This window comes from Calliopsis andreniformis, chromosome 12 (assembly GCF_051401765.1).
Source record: "Calliopsis andreniformis isolate RMS-2024a chromosome 12, iyCalAndr_principal, whole genome shotgun sequence".
In the NCBI taxonomy this organism is placed as follows: Eukaryota; Metazoa; Arthropoda; class Insecta; order Hymenoptera; family Andrenidae; genus Calliopsis; species Calliopsis andreniformis.
Window position 1 is genome coordinate 2062068 of NC_135073.1, and position 18408 is coordinate 2080475.

Below are 18408 nucleotides of genomic sequence, written 5' to 3' on the forward strand. Positions count from 1 at the left end.
TAAGGAAGGCAAATCATATGGTGACATTGCACAACTTGTGAACAGAAGCAAGTCTACAATTCATTATATTGTGAAGAAATTTAATACGCAAGGTAACATTGCTAATAAGCCCCGTTGTGGGCGTCCGAAAAAGTTAACTGAAAAAGAAGAAAGGACAATTATTCGAAAAATCAAACAAGATCCTTTCACTTCTGGATCACAATTGGCATCAGTGGTGGCTACGCAGTTTCAGAAAGAAGTGCATCCAGAATTGTGTCGCCGATTATTAAGAAATAACGGTTTACATGCACGAGTTCCAAGGAGAAAACCATTTATTAGCAAGAAAAATAAAGTTATACGTTTACAATTCGCCGAAAAATTTATTTATAAAAATAATTCGTTCTGGGACACTGTGTTATTCTCTGATGAGAGTAAATTTAACGTTTTTGGTAGCGATGGACGTAAAAATGTCTGGAGAAAAAAGAATACAGAATTAGAACCACGAAATTTACGACCGACTATTAAACATAACGGTGGATCTGTATTAGTTTGGGGCTGCATGGCACGCAGTGGAGTGGGAAATCTTGTGTTTATCGATGGAATAATGGACAAAACGAAGTACTTAAAAATTTTGCAGGAAAATTTAAAAGATAGTGTATCAAAATTAAATTTACCACGTAATTACTGGTTTCAATCGGACAATGATCCGAAGCACACCGCCAAAATAGTTAAAGAATGGATATTGTATAACGTTCCACACGTTTTACCACATCCACCGCAAAGTCCAGATTTAAACCCCATTGAGCATTTATGGGATGAAGTAGAAAGAAGACTGAGAAATACAGTTATTACTTCGAAAGAAGCGTTAAAACGAAATATTACTGAAATATGGCAATCAATTGATTCAAATATTACTTCTAAGTTAGTCCACTCAATGGAAAACCGACTTAGGGCCGTTATAAAAGCCAAAGGTGGGCCAACTTCTTATTAAAACTTTAAATTATTCAATTTAAATAATTATTAAATGTTCCGTTCGAATACTTTTGTGAGCCGCTTCTGGTACGTGTTTATAATAAATGTAGTGTAAAAACGGTATAAATTGTTGAATTACTGTCTAATCCTACTTATGTAGTCTTAAGACCCATCCCTTGCTATATGTGTCATATTACATCAAATGCTTCAATTTAACATACATATTTCATTAGTTGAATATTAGAATTGTAAGCGTTCGAATACTTTCGTGTATGAGTGTATGTAATATCGATACATCATACCTTTAATTAGTTTCCACATAACTATTTTTAAAATGCTCTCCTTTTTATTTAAAATATATAAATATATAAATTCATTAAAAACATTTTATTTAGTAGACATAAAAGAAAAATTAAAAAATGTTTTTCAAAGCGACATTTTATTTATCCTCACACAACGAATTTGTTTTCTTCTTGCTTAAAAAAATCACTTTTATCACTCGAAATATCTTCTGTCTTGTCACTTTATGTCAATTGTGATGACATCTCTTTTATATTATTTCTCAAATTATTTCTAGTAGAGATGTAAAAGTAAGTAAAATGTGTGCAAAATAATCATGTAAAAGTAAGTAGCATGTAAACAAAATTGTATAAATGTAAATAAAATGCGTTAAAACAATCACGTAACAGTGAACAAAAGAAGTTAAAAAAAAGTGTAAATGTGAATCGCGTAAAAACATATGTACTGTGTAAAAATAGATCCAAATGTACAATCGCAATGGCTGAATTCGTGTTCTTATCGATGATATTGTAAAATAAACGAAATGGAATATCATTGACACACGGAACTGTTTAAAACGATAGGTACATATTGCAATATTACCCGCGGAAAGGAACTTCATATTGCATCGCTCTACTCTTTTTACGAACTACATTCTGTTTGTATTAAGCACGCTCTATGCATGCATTATGTATACGTATACAGCGTAATGTCAATTAGGACTTATCTGAATGGTAATAAAGGTAGGTAAAATAAGATAAGCTCGGTTCATTCATGAATGAAGTTCAAGCACCACTGCTTTAGAATACTTAAGATATACGAATATTGTAATAATGTAATGATGATAATGTAACGAGTATTGTAATATTATACGTTTAAAGTGATCGAAAGTATAAATATTTTGAAAAACTATTGTATTTTAGTTACTAGTAGACAATACTCCGAAGTTGTGATAGAGTTGTGTAAATTCAGTTATACTGGAGAAAAACATATTTAGTTATAATTTATACATTAGTTTATTTTTTTGCGATTTTTGCATGCTGGAAGCATGACAAATGGAAGAAATGTGGGTCTGGAATGTGATTACAGTATATGTAATCTTTTTTCTGTAGCCCATCTTTCCTGACATCAAATACGTCAGTCATCAGGGCGTTCTTTTATGTTGATATTTGTGCACGTGTACGTACGTACGAGATGAGGGATTCGTCACTAATTGATAGTCAGAACGTCACAGACGAGCCAGCGAAGTACAATCCCTGTTGCCCCTGTGCCTTTATACATGTACTTATCTTTCCAGCAACTCACATGATTTACGTGTAAGGTTAAAGTATACACAAGTACTTGTAAAATTGAATATAAATAAAACTTAAAAAATCTGTTATGGTATTTATCCCTTAGAATTACTAGTTTAAATGTTATTCCAATTTTAAATTGCCTTAGTTGTGTCTACGTGTCGCATGTGTATTTCAAAAGTGACAAAAATCAGAAAGGTATGTTATTCAGAGAAAGCAAGAAAACTATTTATAAGCTTCGACGAAAATTATTTACTAAATAAATAATATTGACTCTTTTATCTAAGAGAAGATATCTGACATGAATAATTCGCCTGAAAAATAATAATGCATTATTTGCCATAAATGGTTTTCTTCTTCTTATTTAAATAATTTGTATTTGAAGAAATTTTTTAAGTAAACTCTAAAATTTTGAAGTTTAATTAACGAAGTTTGTATAATGAGTAGAAGTGTATTTACCAAACTGATTCATAGTTATACATACGTAACTTGAAAATTGCATGGTTTGAGTCACATCGCGTTTGTGACACATATACGATACGTCTCTTCACACTTTCGCTGACTTGCTACATGTTAGATATTATTGTAACATGGATTACAGTATTTGTAAACATTTACTACTTGTTAATTTAAACCAGTTTAAGGTCCGTCGAGGGTAAAGTTTCATTCACTATTCGAATATCATATCACTAGACTTATGATTAGTGCTACTCCAAATTATTTTTATAGAAATTTTATAATGACTGAAATAATCAAATTTATTCTTACTGTATCATTAATGTTGACGATAGTACGCAACGAAGTCTGCTAAAAATGCCTGAAATTATGGAAAACGACTTCAGTCATGTTTTAAGTCGCATAAAAAAAGAAAATGAGAAAGGTGTCAAGATGGCAGTTGGAAAGTATTGGATGCATATCGCCTAATCATTCAATATCTCTTAACCTGTAAACATAATTAAACGAACTTAGAACTAAAATAATGTTTAAACTAATAACTGTAACACGTTCCATGCCGAGATGAAATTGACGCTACATCTGCAAACTGCCAGCCATGCAGCTGAGTTCGGCGTGTACCAAAAATGGTACACGTGGCATGGAACTTGTTAAGACTGAAGTACCTCAATAGTTTTGGAAAGAATGAAAAAATAGATTTCTTAGTGCCAGTATATGAAAATGTATAAAATTAATACCAGTACATGTGTTACTTTATATGATTAATACTGAACTATTTAAGTTTGACTTACAACATCTTGTTTTACTTATAATCTTCATTAAGATGTCAGTAACTGTAGTTGCGTGGTCCACCCTGTGTATAATGTAAAAGAAAAAACAAAGTAAAACATACTTAAAAAAAGAAAGTAAAAAATATTTATGTAAGAATATTAGGTTATGTTAGCTAGCCATACACTGGCATTCTTTCCGCGAAGAAAACAAATTTCGTATGGAAAGAACACTAGTTAGAGCAGTACAAAAAGATTTTTATCATTTCATGTACTATGATGATTATTCTTATCGTAATTTAATTCATTAAATTTGGGAAGAAGAAAGACACTGTTAGTGCTCGACGATGTGATTTTTGTCATTTTGAAATCGCGACAGTTGATTTCCCTTTGTAATGTAATCATTATATTATAATTTGTTAGGCTTTACTGAAGGAAAGTATTGATGTGAAAAATGACATGCTTTACTCGCGGAAGGAATGTCAGTGTATGGCTAGCTATTAACACATTCAGCGCCAACCCTGTGAATTTCACGGGATTTTCAGCCATCGTGTCGACTGCTAGTCACGTGATACTGCGGGACTCCACTACTACTATACAGCCAATACTCAGGCTCCTAATAGCGAATATTTAGTTGGCGTGCAATGTGTTAACACTTTAAGAATCGAAGACGGAAATTTGTTTTTCTGCAATAAAGATTTTTACACAGGAAACGGAAATTTACATCTGTTTCATTTGTATCGTAAAATATACCGGGATCGAGACTAAAACAAACCGCTCCATTCCTGAAGATGTTAAGAATAATAAAAAATCGTTATCCCTAATTGTATGGTAATGCTTACCTATTGGTTCAATGTATTATTTTATTTAAATATTATTGTGGAATTCAATTTTTTTGTTAAATTTCGATCTCTCCTAAAAAATATACTTTAGAGTTATCTAGTTTTATTATATCATATTTTGTGGAATAGTTGTTACGTATTCTTAGACAAAATAACGGAAACTGTTGCCTGAAAAATGTTATTGATGACCTTCAATAGTAGTTGTTATCCGGTCTGCGCTTCGACCGATTTACCGGAAGTTCGCGTCAATTGCATCCGTGAACGCATTGTACACCGATAGAATGGGAGGAAGGAAAACCAAAACGGTATTCATGCGTACTCCTGATTAAGTTTCTTGTTATCATATTTCCTGCAATAAGAGAATTTCCTCTTTAAAACTTCACAACTTTATATTGTTTTACTTCTTTGTTCATTTGTTTTTGGTATTTCTAATGAAGTTATAAATACACTTGACCAATTGACTTCGATTGTTACTGGATGAAATGCTAGTGGAATTCCACCAAGCGTGCGCATGTGTATGTATTATGATAGCAATGATTGCCGAGGTTCGTGATTAGATTGTAGATCTTTACGTACATTTCTCTTCTTATAAACACACAATTAAAGAAATGGACGGTGGATGTTTACACTAAATTTCTCTTTTCGTAAACACAATTAGAGAAATGGATTTTAATTAAAGATTTATTTCGCTTTTCAAATATTATAAAGTATCCTTCGATGTCGATCTTGTACACTTGTTCATATTGTGTGGCATACTGAATTTTTTTACATATTGAAATTTCCAATACGTGCATAAAGATTCGCAATTTATTGAAAATATCGTGGTAAGAGATTTTCGCTACTATACATTTGTGCTTTTAAATAGTGGATAGCATATATACTGACTACTTGTTTATATACGTACGTAAGTTAATTAAATTCTCGTTAATAATTGATCATTGAAGGGGTCTATTTTTAATTACCAATAACCACGTATGTATTAATTAGAGAATTAATTAGAGGACAGCGGAATACATACCACTGTATACTAAAGGCTCTAGGCCTATAACAGTTTATAAAACAAATCATATAATTTACATTGTATGTATTAAAAGCATTCATATGATCAGCATACAGCAACAATAAAATAATTGAAAAGTATAAACATATTATATATGTCAATAACAAAACGTGAACTTCGCCATTTCCAATTTTGCCCCATTAGACGAATAAAACCGTATTCGGTATATGTACATGTTATCCCTGACTTTAATTAACAATGAAAGAACTGAAAATTCCATCTACCACATTTTGTACATTGTATTTAATCATTATCAAAGTTTTTTTTTTATATAGAAATTTCTTAAATTTTGTTTTTTTTTTATTTGTCGATTGTAATTGCACATTCAAGGAACATAACAAATGTTTGTCTATTTATCTTAGTTTTTTATCTAAATCGTTCAATGATGAAAGTCTTTTGAGATCAAATGAAAGAGCACCGCGTCACCAATGAATAACAGTTAGAATCAATGAGTTTGATGTCGTGTCCTCCATTCATAAGAAAACTAAATGTTTCATTATTTCAATTTGTATGACAGTATCACAAATGCATCACTGAAATTTGCTGATAAACGAGTTGAACAAAATGTTGTTCATACTATTTTTAGTTACAAATAAGTGACATTAATTTACACAAGTTAGAAACTATTCAAATTAATATGATAGATTCCTACAGTTAACAACTGTTGCGATTGGAGTCACATTTATAGCATAACTTTTAACAATTTGCTAATAGTACTGTTACGAAAAAGAAGTAAAAAATACATTTAAATATAAATTTTCAGCACTGGATTTTTATCTCGTATTCCACTTTGCTGTTTTCGAATATGCCTTCTATGATGTACTGGCTATTTAAATCCTAATATAACTAGATGCCTAATCGTAAAAAAATCACTAACAGACAGGTTTTATGTAGATTATAATTGCTTTTAAAATTATATTATAAGTACCTTTATAAAGTTTCTTTAGTAAAATTGTGATCGACTACGATGTTATTTGGATTACATTTATCCTCGTGTAGTTTAAATACTATGCAAATTTCGCAAATCAATTGTATACCTATTGTTTGTAGTTGAAAAAAGTATTCATTTTCATTAAGTAAATCTAAATAAATTCAATGAAAAATGTAAAACTTAAAATTTTTATTAACTGAACGACTTCGTGCATTCGTCATTCATTCTGTTGGCCGAGTTTATCACTTTCCCTTTTATTTACTTCTGATTCTAGTTTAGAAATGCACACTATTCTGACTGTCACTAGAACAAGAAAATAATTCTGCAATACGGATAGACCACAATTCATTAGTGTAGAACTGGTATATTTAACAGTAGATGTGCTGTAACTTCTGCTAGTCTTTCCACGGGGTTTTAATCTTCCAAATTTCGTGGAAATAATTTCCTATGTAGAAAAATCGATCAGGCCTTCAAGACATAACGAAGGTAAGCTTTAGAAAATTGGGGAATAATCTAATCCATCATCTTCGTATTTTTAACATTACTTTATTACATAGAAAAAAGTTTCACGTTGGCCATTAAAGGGTCTCTCTTGTATCTCGAGTTGTGATAGTCAGCCATAAAATCATACTCTCTGATGCAGATGCAAGGAGTACCGGTACGTGACACACTTCGCTGGGATTATGCGAATCGCACTCTGCTTGAAAGGTCTTGGTTGCATGCCGATGACAATTGCAGATGCGATTACATCTCGGATGTACGTACGTTCAGTGGCGTGGCGTCACGTCGAGACTTTTCACGTAAGCCAGAGCTGTACTTCGTATCCAATGATATCGTCATTGTTGTCTCCATTTGTATCCGTTTATCGAGGAACGTGTTCACGATTCGAACAATAATTGTCGCAGTTATAGTGTTCCTTTGGGTTGAACGTTATTCCGTCGTGAAACATGAACATCGGCCATGTATTTTGAGACTCTGATAGTCTTACATTCACAATTTCTACAGTGACTTATATTTCTGGTTCTTTTTGATTTGTCGTTTTGTTCGAAGGTTTTCTGCATATTATTTAAACAGTAGACGATAGTGGTAGGAAAAATAATCGTATACGGAAATTGCCAGTTCTTGCTGTTGACTTGCACAGTAATGCATTTCTAAATCCTTAGTGTTGGACAACTCACGAATTCGGTGCGGTTGGGTTGAATTTTGACAACGTGCAATATAATAGTAGCAGGTTGGATAATATTTGAAATTGTGAGTTGAAGAACAATACAAGTCCAAAAACCACATTTAGAGATATTTCATCCCAACGTGTAGTTCTGTGCATTTTGCGTATCTGGATCCTAGAACCAGAGTATATTAAGTTCACTTGTTTTCTGTGTGACTTAATACACTTTGACGCTGGACTCCAAATATAATTTTGAAATTATTTGAAAATAGCGAATTTTGGACTTGTACTGTCCTTCAACTCACTGATTCACTTATTATTTTTATTGAGGTCCTTATTTCTCATATTACGCTTATTGTACTCCTACTATGGAATATTATATGTACCTAATACCTATAGAATAGCATGTTATATTGAAGTTTGCTCTTTCCGAGAGGGAAAATAGAACATAAGCAAGTACCATGCGACTGACAATAATATTCCAGTTTTCTTCTTCTTCGGCACTATTTGATAATTTTCACAAATTTCGTTTTTCGTTGATGGTTGATAATAATTACAGCTTTTATATTTGATACCTGCTATTTTTGAAATTTAGATTTCAAGATACTAGCGTTTTCTGAAGAACAGACAACACATTTGATATAATCACAATGGAATTAGACATATGCGCATATGTGGTCTCTAATATTGAGGTATTTGTTATTAAGAAAAACATTGCTGCTTGACTTCTAAGTGATATACTAATTGTAATGTAAGTTAGAGAGATAGATGTTCATAACTTTGTCGATTAAGTATTGCAAAAATCTGACTAAATGTCACGGGCTAAAGTAAAGCTGACATACTTATCTTCTTATGTATTATAAGATATATAATATTACTTTAAAGATTGTTGTACAAACGCTCAGTCTGCGATATTTCTTGAATAATCTCTTGTAAACATGTAATTTTTTTGGAAATTACAAATATGCTCATTTGTTGTAGTAAATGATAAAATCATCGGGAGATTGCAATGTTAGGATTTTTTAATATTGTAGCGCTTCATATTAAGGCAACTGACCCTAACATTTTTACGTGTCCACTTTACTTCTAAGAGAGATATTTTGCTACACCATCACTGCCTGAGAAAACCGAAAGCCATCATTTCTCCCTCAGGGTTTATCAAAACTAATAGCAGAAGAACGCCCGCGTCCTTGGTGAAAATGTCGCCAAAGAAGAGTAAGTGCACTTCGTCGAGGCACTTCGCATCTTCTTAACCGTCAGTTTTGATTGATTAGTCGAATTAGACATAAAAAAAGATCCAGTCGAATTAGCCAATCATTTAATGTATATTCGTGTATTGCCATCTTATTATTCAATCCCTGTCAACAGACATTATTGATTCATCACGTTCAATCGTTCGCTCCATTCTTTTCAACTAATTGCTCAAAGTTAATTTAGCAGGCAATTGACAAAGGCGATGCGCGTCACGTCCAAAAAGTATTCATTGCAATTCAACGCACATTAGACAAACGTTAATCATTCTTTTGCGTCAGTTGCAGAGCATTCAGTTCTTTAAGTAAACTAGAGTCTGTTAAAACATTTAGAAAAGCCAAACAAAACACCAATGAAACAATAAGAACATTATTAACTTTATGGAATAAAGATAGAAATCACATTCTAAAAAATAATGAATGGATGCAATCGCACACTAAAACTTCACGATGAATTCTTTAATAGAATCTCACATACGTCACATGTCGACCGGAAATAACAAGCATCTAGTAATCAATAGACTTAAAATAGGTCATTCAAAATTAACTAATTTTTATTTCATTTTCAAAACCAACCCTCCAATTTCAGTACAACATATCCTTTTGAACTGTTTTAAATAAGCAGAACCTCGTACTAAATTTCAAATGAAACAAACTCTAGACAGCAACCTTAACAATAGTGCAGAAATCTCTAACGTTATGTCGTTTCTAAAGTATTCCTCAGCCACCCTATTTCCATCTATACTAATCGTCGCTAATAACTACAAAATCCAATTCATTGTGACGTGAAAATGAATATGATACAAAATCCTAAAAAGCAAAAAAGAAGAAACATTTAGAATTAGAAAAATCGGTGAATACAAAATTTGGTTCGCAGACGATGATACGGTTTCCTTCCACGAATTCCTTCGCGTGAGTTGCGAAAACACGTGATATGTTGAGAAGAGACACCACTACAATTTCCTCGAGAGCTAATAATACGGCTAGCAAAACTTTACTCCGCTAAGACGCGCCCACGCGCTACAGATAGATTCTAGCTCGAGTTCCAAGATCATTTTAGTATCCCATCGGTTCTCGGCCTAATCGCTAGCGTGTGTGTTATGCCCTATTCACTGCTTTTTTACCAATTCACTAGAGATTTCAGTACAAGTTGTGAAAGGCTTTAACGTGCGTTTCTCTTTGTTCGACGAGTTTTTCAGTGTGTTTAATAGGTCAAAACGACCTATTAAAGTGTTGGTGTTTCAAGATTTTCTAGTGACAAATTTAGTGCACGAGTTTTTCTATTGCTTCTATCGTTGTTCTTAAAGTTGCTTAAATAGTGCACCATTACGGAGAAACCTGAAGAGAGCAACCTTGCGATCGGAAAAGCAAGGATCCCAACCATTTGCGTAGAGGGTTATGTAGATAGGTAGGAATGAAACTTAAGACTGACATTTTTTAAATATAACTCACTATTTTAGAAACTTGAACTAAATATATCTAAATTTAAGAAAGCCTGAGAATTGTTTACTCCACAGAATTGGCATCGATAATGTTTTAAACAGCACAGCTTCCGATAAACTTGTGCAGATTTTAAATGTAAAGAATGAGTCACTCGAATGAATAAAGATTAAAGGGGTCTTCTTTCCCAAGAATAGTTAGAGAAATATCGCTGCAAATTGGTAACGAAATGACGCATTCGTCATTAACTGTTTTTTATGAAGGCAACTGATCCCTTTATTGCGTGAAAGTAATGGTTGTAACTCTCGATAACGAAGATCGTGAAGAAGCGTCGCATCAAAGATAGATTTTCAGGTTTCTCTTTTCTCCGATTACATGCGTATAATTGCTACCCTTTCATGAAAGAGAAACTTCTCATTGTATGCCACGATACCGGAAACTTGGGTGTACATGAAATGTCGTGTTCGTCGCTTGGTTCGTTGGCCACTAAAACAAGAATTTACGAAACGTACACTCTTTGACCCGCTTTTTTCTCTTAATTTTTTTCTCTCTAACAGATTCGAAAAGGGTTACTATTTCTGCATTTTATTGAGTTGACGTAAACGTTGGCATATTCATCATCAAATTTTGGCGCATATTGCTACTACACACAAAGATACGAATACGTACACAGGATATCCATATGATTTATATGTACATCATATGAACATTCCCGTTAACCCTTGCTATCTTTGAAGTTGTGTAACCGTTTAGCGTATAAATGCTGGCTGACATCAATGTTAGCTTGGAATCGGCGTATGAAATTTGTACACACAATTAGTTAAGTACAATACATTGATTAATGTTCGTCAACGTTGGCCATATCGTTTGGAACTGGTTTAAAGCTATTTATAATCAAAACTTAATATGTACACTTCAGTTCTTTTTGATAAAATTCATGCGTATATTCATACACACTTAGTACTCCAGTAATAGTAACTAGTATTACTAGTGTTAATATTAGTGTTAGTAAATACTAGTATTGCTGTTGTCACGCTATAAGATAGGAACAACAGTTTTTGAATCTCTGCTAAATGGGAGGTGACGGCGTAATGACTTGAGTCAGCACTAGTTATCACGGGAAAATGAAAATAAAATTTACTTCGAAATCATTGAATAGCGAAAAGCATCTCGAAATGGTCGACGAGCACATAAATAAGTTTATCACAAGAATTAGTTGACATGAGTGTATTTTTCAACCAGATAATGCTACTGTCCATACTGTGAAGGTAATAAAAAGAAATTCGTGAAAAATATTCGTGTGTTAGATTTTAGAAATTTTCCGATCTCAACACCATTAAAACTTGTTGGTGCAACTTTCCTAAAATAATATAGGTATATATCAAAGTGAAAGACAACTTAGAACAATGCGTTCGACATGAGTGAGAGTAATTTTAGCAAAGAAGTATTAGGAAGTGTTACCAAGTTTTACCTAACAGAAAGATTACAGTTATTAAACGTAAAGTGAGTGTCACAAAGTGTTAAACATTAACTATTATCAATCATCTAGTTTATAGTTTTGATAAATGTGCTATCATTTTGTCACGCGAAACGGTAATAATTCTAGGTCTTCAATAGCATGTACTATAGCAGCTGATGAAATTTAATTCATTTTATATTAATACATATTAATAAAGGCGTGTACTTGTAGAAAAAAATAACTTCATAATGTTTAATAAGTAAAAATTAGCAGAATTGTAAAGCGTGCTCTTTTTTTATCATAGAGTGTAAATGTATGTCTTTTGAAGGGGTTATACATTACCGTGAAATATATATAAATATATAAATATATACGTGAAAAATGTGTCAAACTGACATAAGGGACAGATAAGGATTAAGTGATTCACCTTGTACACGTGTAATAATTTTTCCAAAACAATTTTATAAACCCTTTCATTAATTCATGAAATTTGATTAATCATATATTCGTTTTCTCTGTTACAGTTTAAGCGAATGCTACTTCGCAGGCAAGGGTGCGGCCCTGGTACTACCTCCAAACGAAAGGGCCAGACCTTCGAAAAGGGTGTCTGCGGCAGGATGCGACATTCAACAGCACCTACAGTCTATGTTTTACTTGCTCAGGCCGGAGGAAACCCTCAAAATGGTAAGTCACAAATTTTAAGCATACGAATAGGACCCTTTCTATCGATTTAGGCTTAACCATTAGTCTGAAAATGTAAAAGACACCACTAAACAGTCGATATTTACTTCTTTTTTGTAAATAAGTCTGTCATAAAAATATACAATACGAGTTTATTAACGACTAAACTAGAGTGAAGAATATCGTACATCAATTATCTCTCCCATACTATTGATCAAAAGTTCAAGGACGATGAGACTCTTCTATATTACAATTTTGCGATCGATATGTATTTCAAAACCCAGAACAGTGCTAGTTGCGGAAAACTGAAGTTGGCTGTCGTGCTTCGATTACCACGCGTTTGTGCTCATTACGTCCCATTTCTCCGTTGAAAGAAACTTACGTGATAATAAGAACTGTATGTCCATCTGTCGATGTAATTTCATAGCTGTTGTGTAACACGTTATGGACGTTGTATCATAATTAGACACCTTCGCTCTTGGTTAGGAATGTAAATAGTAGGTATAAATCACTACATGTCTGCAATCATTTGATATTTGAAGTATTGACGGTTTGTTATGTCACATACTTACACGAGTGTAATCCGTAATTACTTGAATGGTCCTATATGCATACGCCAAAAATGATTAAAATAAGTCCACTAATATAGACTAAAGTAAAATAAATAAAAAATAGTCCTGCCGTACCATTAGACATTTTTCTAAAATTTCCTCTTGTAAGGGGAAAGAAGGAAGGAAGAAAACAAGAATCGACGAGTTTTCTCTAAAATTACATCACCTTACTACTTCGTTTACGTTATCAAACGTAGAAAGTTCGGAAGTTGTACGCGAACAACCATCTGGTATTCACCACGTGATGTTAGCCAATCTTAACGAGAACAAGTTGTCTATAAACGCTAATTGCGGAAGCTAGCTTTTCCTAATACAACTTTCCAGGATAAACTATTTTTCTGTCATGTAGGAAGAAAACGTTGATACTACTCGATCGCGATAAGCAAATAAAGTCATAAATTGTTCAGTCTGAGTGTCAGTATAACTTTGATCTATGTTACTATTGACAGTAAAATTATTTAAATTTCCAAAATATTTGATATACTTTGCTATACTTTCTAATTGGCCAAGAATTTTTCACGAGAATACTAATAATCTATCTGGAAATACTTTATAAGATACAAGAATCAAAATATATTAGACTCGCTGCATACCAGCGGCTTTTTGCCGTCGCGTATTGTAGCTACAAGGACAATTCCTAATTTTCAGTTGTGAAATCTAGAAAAGAGATACAAACGTAAGTTGTAGTGGCAACTTGACGCAGAGCAGCAATGGGTCAATCGCGGCGAGGCAGAACTTGCGTTCTTCTAAAAAAACCCAAACATGTCGCCTAGTTGCTATTACAACTTACGTTCGTATATCTTTTCTAGTTTTCTACAATTGAAAATTGGGAATTGCCTGCAGCAGGCCTTATTCGTGGGCTCTTTGGTACGATTATGCTAACTTTTGGACGATTGGAAGCCATTATAATAGCTGTAGATTAATAGTACTGGTCTAACTAACTTTGACATATATACATATGTATAAACTTTTATACTATGGAAGATTGATTAAAGCTATAATAAATGATCTAAAAGAAAAATTGTCCAATGTCTATCATAAATCGAAGGAACATGTTTATATTGGCGAAAGCTTACTATTGTGAAAGATGGAGCTAAAGTTTAAATAAATTTGTACCCGTAAAAAGAAATCGTTTTGATGTTAAATGGCTTAAATTGACGTATTATGGTAGCTAGTTTTTCTTGGACTTCATCGTGTATACTAGAGCAGCAGCGATAATGAAAAATGCTGCAGTTTAGGGGATTCTAGGAGACATTGTTGCTCATTTTGTAAAATCATATTTTTACAAAGGTCACACTATGTTCATGGATAGTTGGTAGGTACTAATCCCCACGATTTGCAGAAATTTTGCTACAGGAATATGTAAGACTGTAAAAAGAAATACGAAAGAAGTACCTAAAAATCTAAACCCTAAATTAAGTCACAGTGAAAAGTTACTCGCAACGATTTCTAGTTATCAAGTGAAAGGATAAAAGAATGTATAATCAGTCGCATAAGAATTCATATATTTACTGTCTATACAAGAAATTCGTTAAAGCTGAGTGATGCGTTTGACATTTTCTAATAAATCTCCTACCGTAAATTTACCGATTTATAAAATTCATTCGGACCAAATGTGAACGAAATTGAGTAACTCTTAATGAAAATATTTCAATTTTAATCTATGCATGTGTGTACACATATGTACATGTCTCTTATTTGCTGCAAAAAATAGTCGTTTCTGAGTTGTTAATAAGGATAAAATGGCATTTGCACTAAATTAAAAATATTATGAGCAAGTAAGTTTCTCGAAATTTTAAAACACGTCTCGAGTGGTTCGTTGAGCAGAAACATTCATTCCTCATCGGCCGCGACCTCGACGCGTCGCGTTCACTGCTGAACCGTGCATGTGGGTCGCCTGTAGCCGACTCTGGGATAGTTCCAGGCGACACCGATTGCTCGGATCGATCCCGTGTTGAAAATTCCAGGTCGTCGTGTCGCGTACCTCGCGATGTCATGTTTTCGAATTAGGGCTTAGGCTTTCAATAATCTACAAATTAAGCTACAATTCACATGCGTTATAGCGAACGCAAGGGTATTAACGTCAAAGTATTTGATTAATGTTTCGCTTTTGATATTTAAAATAAATATAAATATTTTTGTTGCATGGAATTGATAGATTTGGCAAATGGGCAGCTCATATAGATTCTAGTTTATAGTTCGCACACAGGTAATAGGACATTGCAAAACCGACCATAAGATACCATAACTTTCCTCCAAATTCTTACTCGCGAGTATGCATGAACTCTCTTTATGCAACATCGGGTGTGTCGCGTTGAAAGAGAGAAAAGTACATCTACATATATAATGTTTGTAAGTGTTGCTCTACATTCACAACACTTATATGTACTCCCGTAGGCTTCCATTACCGAGGTCAATAAAGCGGTCAAGTAGTCAAAACAAGCAAGTACATAATCTCTAAGAGCTTAAAAAGGTAAAGTAGCTCGAATGAATTCTGTCTAATTTTTTAATACTCCAGCTACATTATAATATTTTATTTATTGCAATACGGAAATAAAAATTTGAAAAATAAAATAATCTTAAATTAAGACAATGAATTTTGGTTAATTGTTGAAAACATACTACATATGTTTTATTAATTGAAATAGATCCATTTTGAATGAATGGTGTCCGTTATTTTGTTCGAATATTGTGGGATTGATATGGAAATTGATTGAAGCTTTATATTCTTAAATATATTTCACAAACGTCCATTAAGTTTTAACGATAATGGAATTATAATTAGAGCAGAATATATGACCAACAAACGAGAATTCTAGGTAAAAAGTTATTTAAAAGTATACATAGGATATTTTGTTGAATATTCTTTAAACATGCATAGGTTTGACGAGGTATAGAAGCGTAGTATTGAAGAAACCTTATGCAAATTATTAACTGTATAAAAAATGAAAATAATCATTTCTTAAACGAAACTTCGTTTTCGAGAACAGAGCGGCTGTGAAACCAAGGATGCAGAGTTTTTAAAAGTTTGTTAATAAACAAAGGCAGTGATTCGTGGTTAATACTGGGATTCGTAAGAAGTTGGAAACAGATTAGCTTTATGCTTGACTTACACAGAGTCGCATAGAATGGCGAAAGTTCGTGGATACACCTATGTCTGGCTAACACAAGGAGCCACTAAAATTGTTAAGTAATGTAGGCTCGTAATTTATAAAATTCTTGTCGCGAAGTCTTATTCCTCAGAAGACTATTATTACCTAAGAAATACAGAATATCTAAACAAGACTTACTTTTACACAAAAATAAGAAGTACAAGTGTTATAGTCTGATTTGTCATGAAATTCCAAATTCTAAGTTTTATTTTGGACTTGAAAAGAAGAAATTATCATTCAAATCTTCTTGCTTTTGCTGCAATAAGAAATGTAGCGGTTTGTACTTGATTCTGCTGAAAACTACTGCATGGAGCTGAAAAAATCACGTGGAAGAGATGTGAGTTTGATTGGTCTTGAAGATTAGTATGATCTTTATAAACCACCTTGTTTTAATCAGATACGCCAGTACATTCTCCTACTCTGATAACCGAACATTAGCTGCTCTGGAATTATCTACTAATTCGTAAACAGAACGACACTGATAGAGCAATCCCTTTCGTCCGTCCTTGTATCGTCCTTAGTGACTTCTATTCAACTCCTCATAGTACTCTCTTACGACTGTAACAATTGAGCTTAGACTGACTCCAAAGGAGTCAAAGGATCTACTGAAGCTAGTCCCTATATATACTTATGTACCCAGGCATTGGAAATAAAATTGGTAAGCGTGTAAACGATATGATTCAATTCTTTCGGCGACGGGAGAGTTCTTCCATAAAACTTTTATTCCCTCTACTGCTGCAGATCTCACAAACCTGATTAAGCAAATGATGTTCGACTTAGAAAAGGAATTCCTTAGAGTTCAGAAAACTTGGACCGCGACAACGGCAGCTATGAGTGAGGTTCGTCTTGCCGCTCGGAAGTTTATAATGGTGTTAGTTATGTACGTATTGACGTTCATATGTGAAATTGTAAGCAAGTATGAAATAGAGTGATTTCTCACATACACTGTTAAAGGATTGTCGAAAATTATTGGAATAAACAAATCGAATTACGGTTGGGGCAAAAGAGAATTCGTCGTGAGCACAAAATACATACGTGTAACGCGAATTGTAAGCGGAACACGCTAGTTAAATCAAGTGTAAAACAATTTCTAAAACCAACTCATAGCTATGTATATAGGGTGATTCTAATAACTGGGCGGACTTTTCCAATTCTATTGCACTTGAAATTATAAAATAATTGTACAGGAAAATTTTGTACTTAATTTTTGTTAAAAAATTGCAAGTGCAATTACATTTTTTTAAAAGGAACCAACGATTTATTTTGCAAAACTTGATTTTCCGTATCATTCTGTATGTATATGAAACATATACAGTAAAGTTATTGAAGGCTCAATATCTATTTTTCAAGATATTTTACAGTGTTTAAAAAATCATAAATTCTTGAATATATCACTGTTACATTTTAAACAGTTTTTTACCGTTATCATGTTTGGGTTGTATTGCGTTACATATAACATGGTATTGGGTTGTTCGGAAAGTAACTTCGTTAATAATATAACTAACGACGCTCTTGGGAAAAACGAAATTACTTTTCGAACAACACAATAATGTTTACAATGCCCTCCTGGAATTGTCTCGAAAATAAAATTTATACTGCATAGATATAGAACAAAGAACTTGTGAAGAATTACCATATTTATTAGAAAACATACCTTCGATAGTGTGCAAACGTTAATTAACGAACACAATGGAACATCACCGCACTTTAAACTTATAGAATCGACGATATAAACGCTGAATTAGTCGCAGTGAAAAAGTCATTTGGTCTCCTAGATCCTTCGACCTTACACTGTTAATCTCTTACTATTGGAGCTATACTAGACAAATAGTCTATGCTACAAATAATGAAAGTTTTGATGAACTGAGAAACAAAATCGTACAATCGTTTGAGTAATTAAAACTTCAAAATACCAACTGTATACGTACTTGACTCAATGTGCAACACTGGATATACGAAAACGAGGGTAATATTTTCAACAGTACATGAATTAATGCTTTTCTTTCTTTCTTATTTTTGCATGTAGACTTCACCCGCTGCCTGCTTGTACCTATTATCCATTCTGAGATATTCTG

General features: G+C 33.1%; 1 protein-coding gene across 5 annotated transcripts in view; it reads left to right on the top strand.

The window, feature by feature from the left end:
• The window catches only part of Ssh (Protein phosphatase Slingshot), a 123350-nt gene that overhangs the window by 29988 nt on the left and 74954 nt on the right, over positions 1–18408 (top strand). For 3 of the 5 annotated variants that reach the window (XM_076388371.1, XM_076388374.1, XM_076388373.1), the window contains exon 3: positions 12414–12573. In XM_076388371.1, coding sequence (XP_076244486.1) covers positions 12414–12573 — 160 coding nt within the window. The other 2 variants (XM_076388376.1, XM_076388375.1) reach the window with 2 other exon arrangements.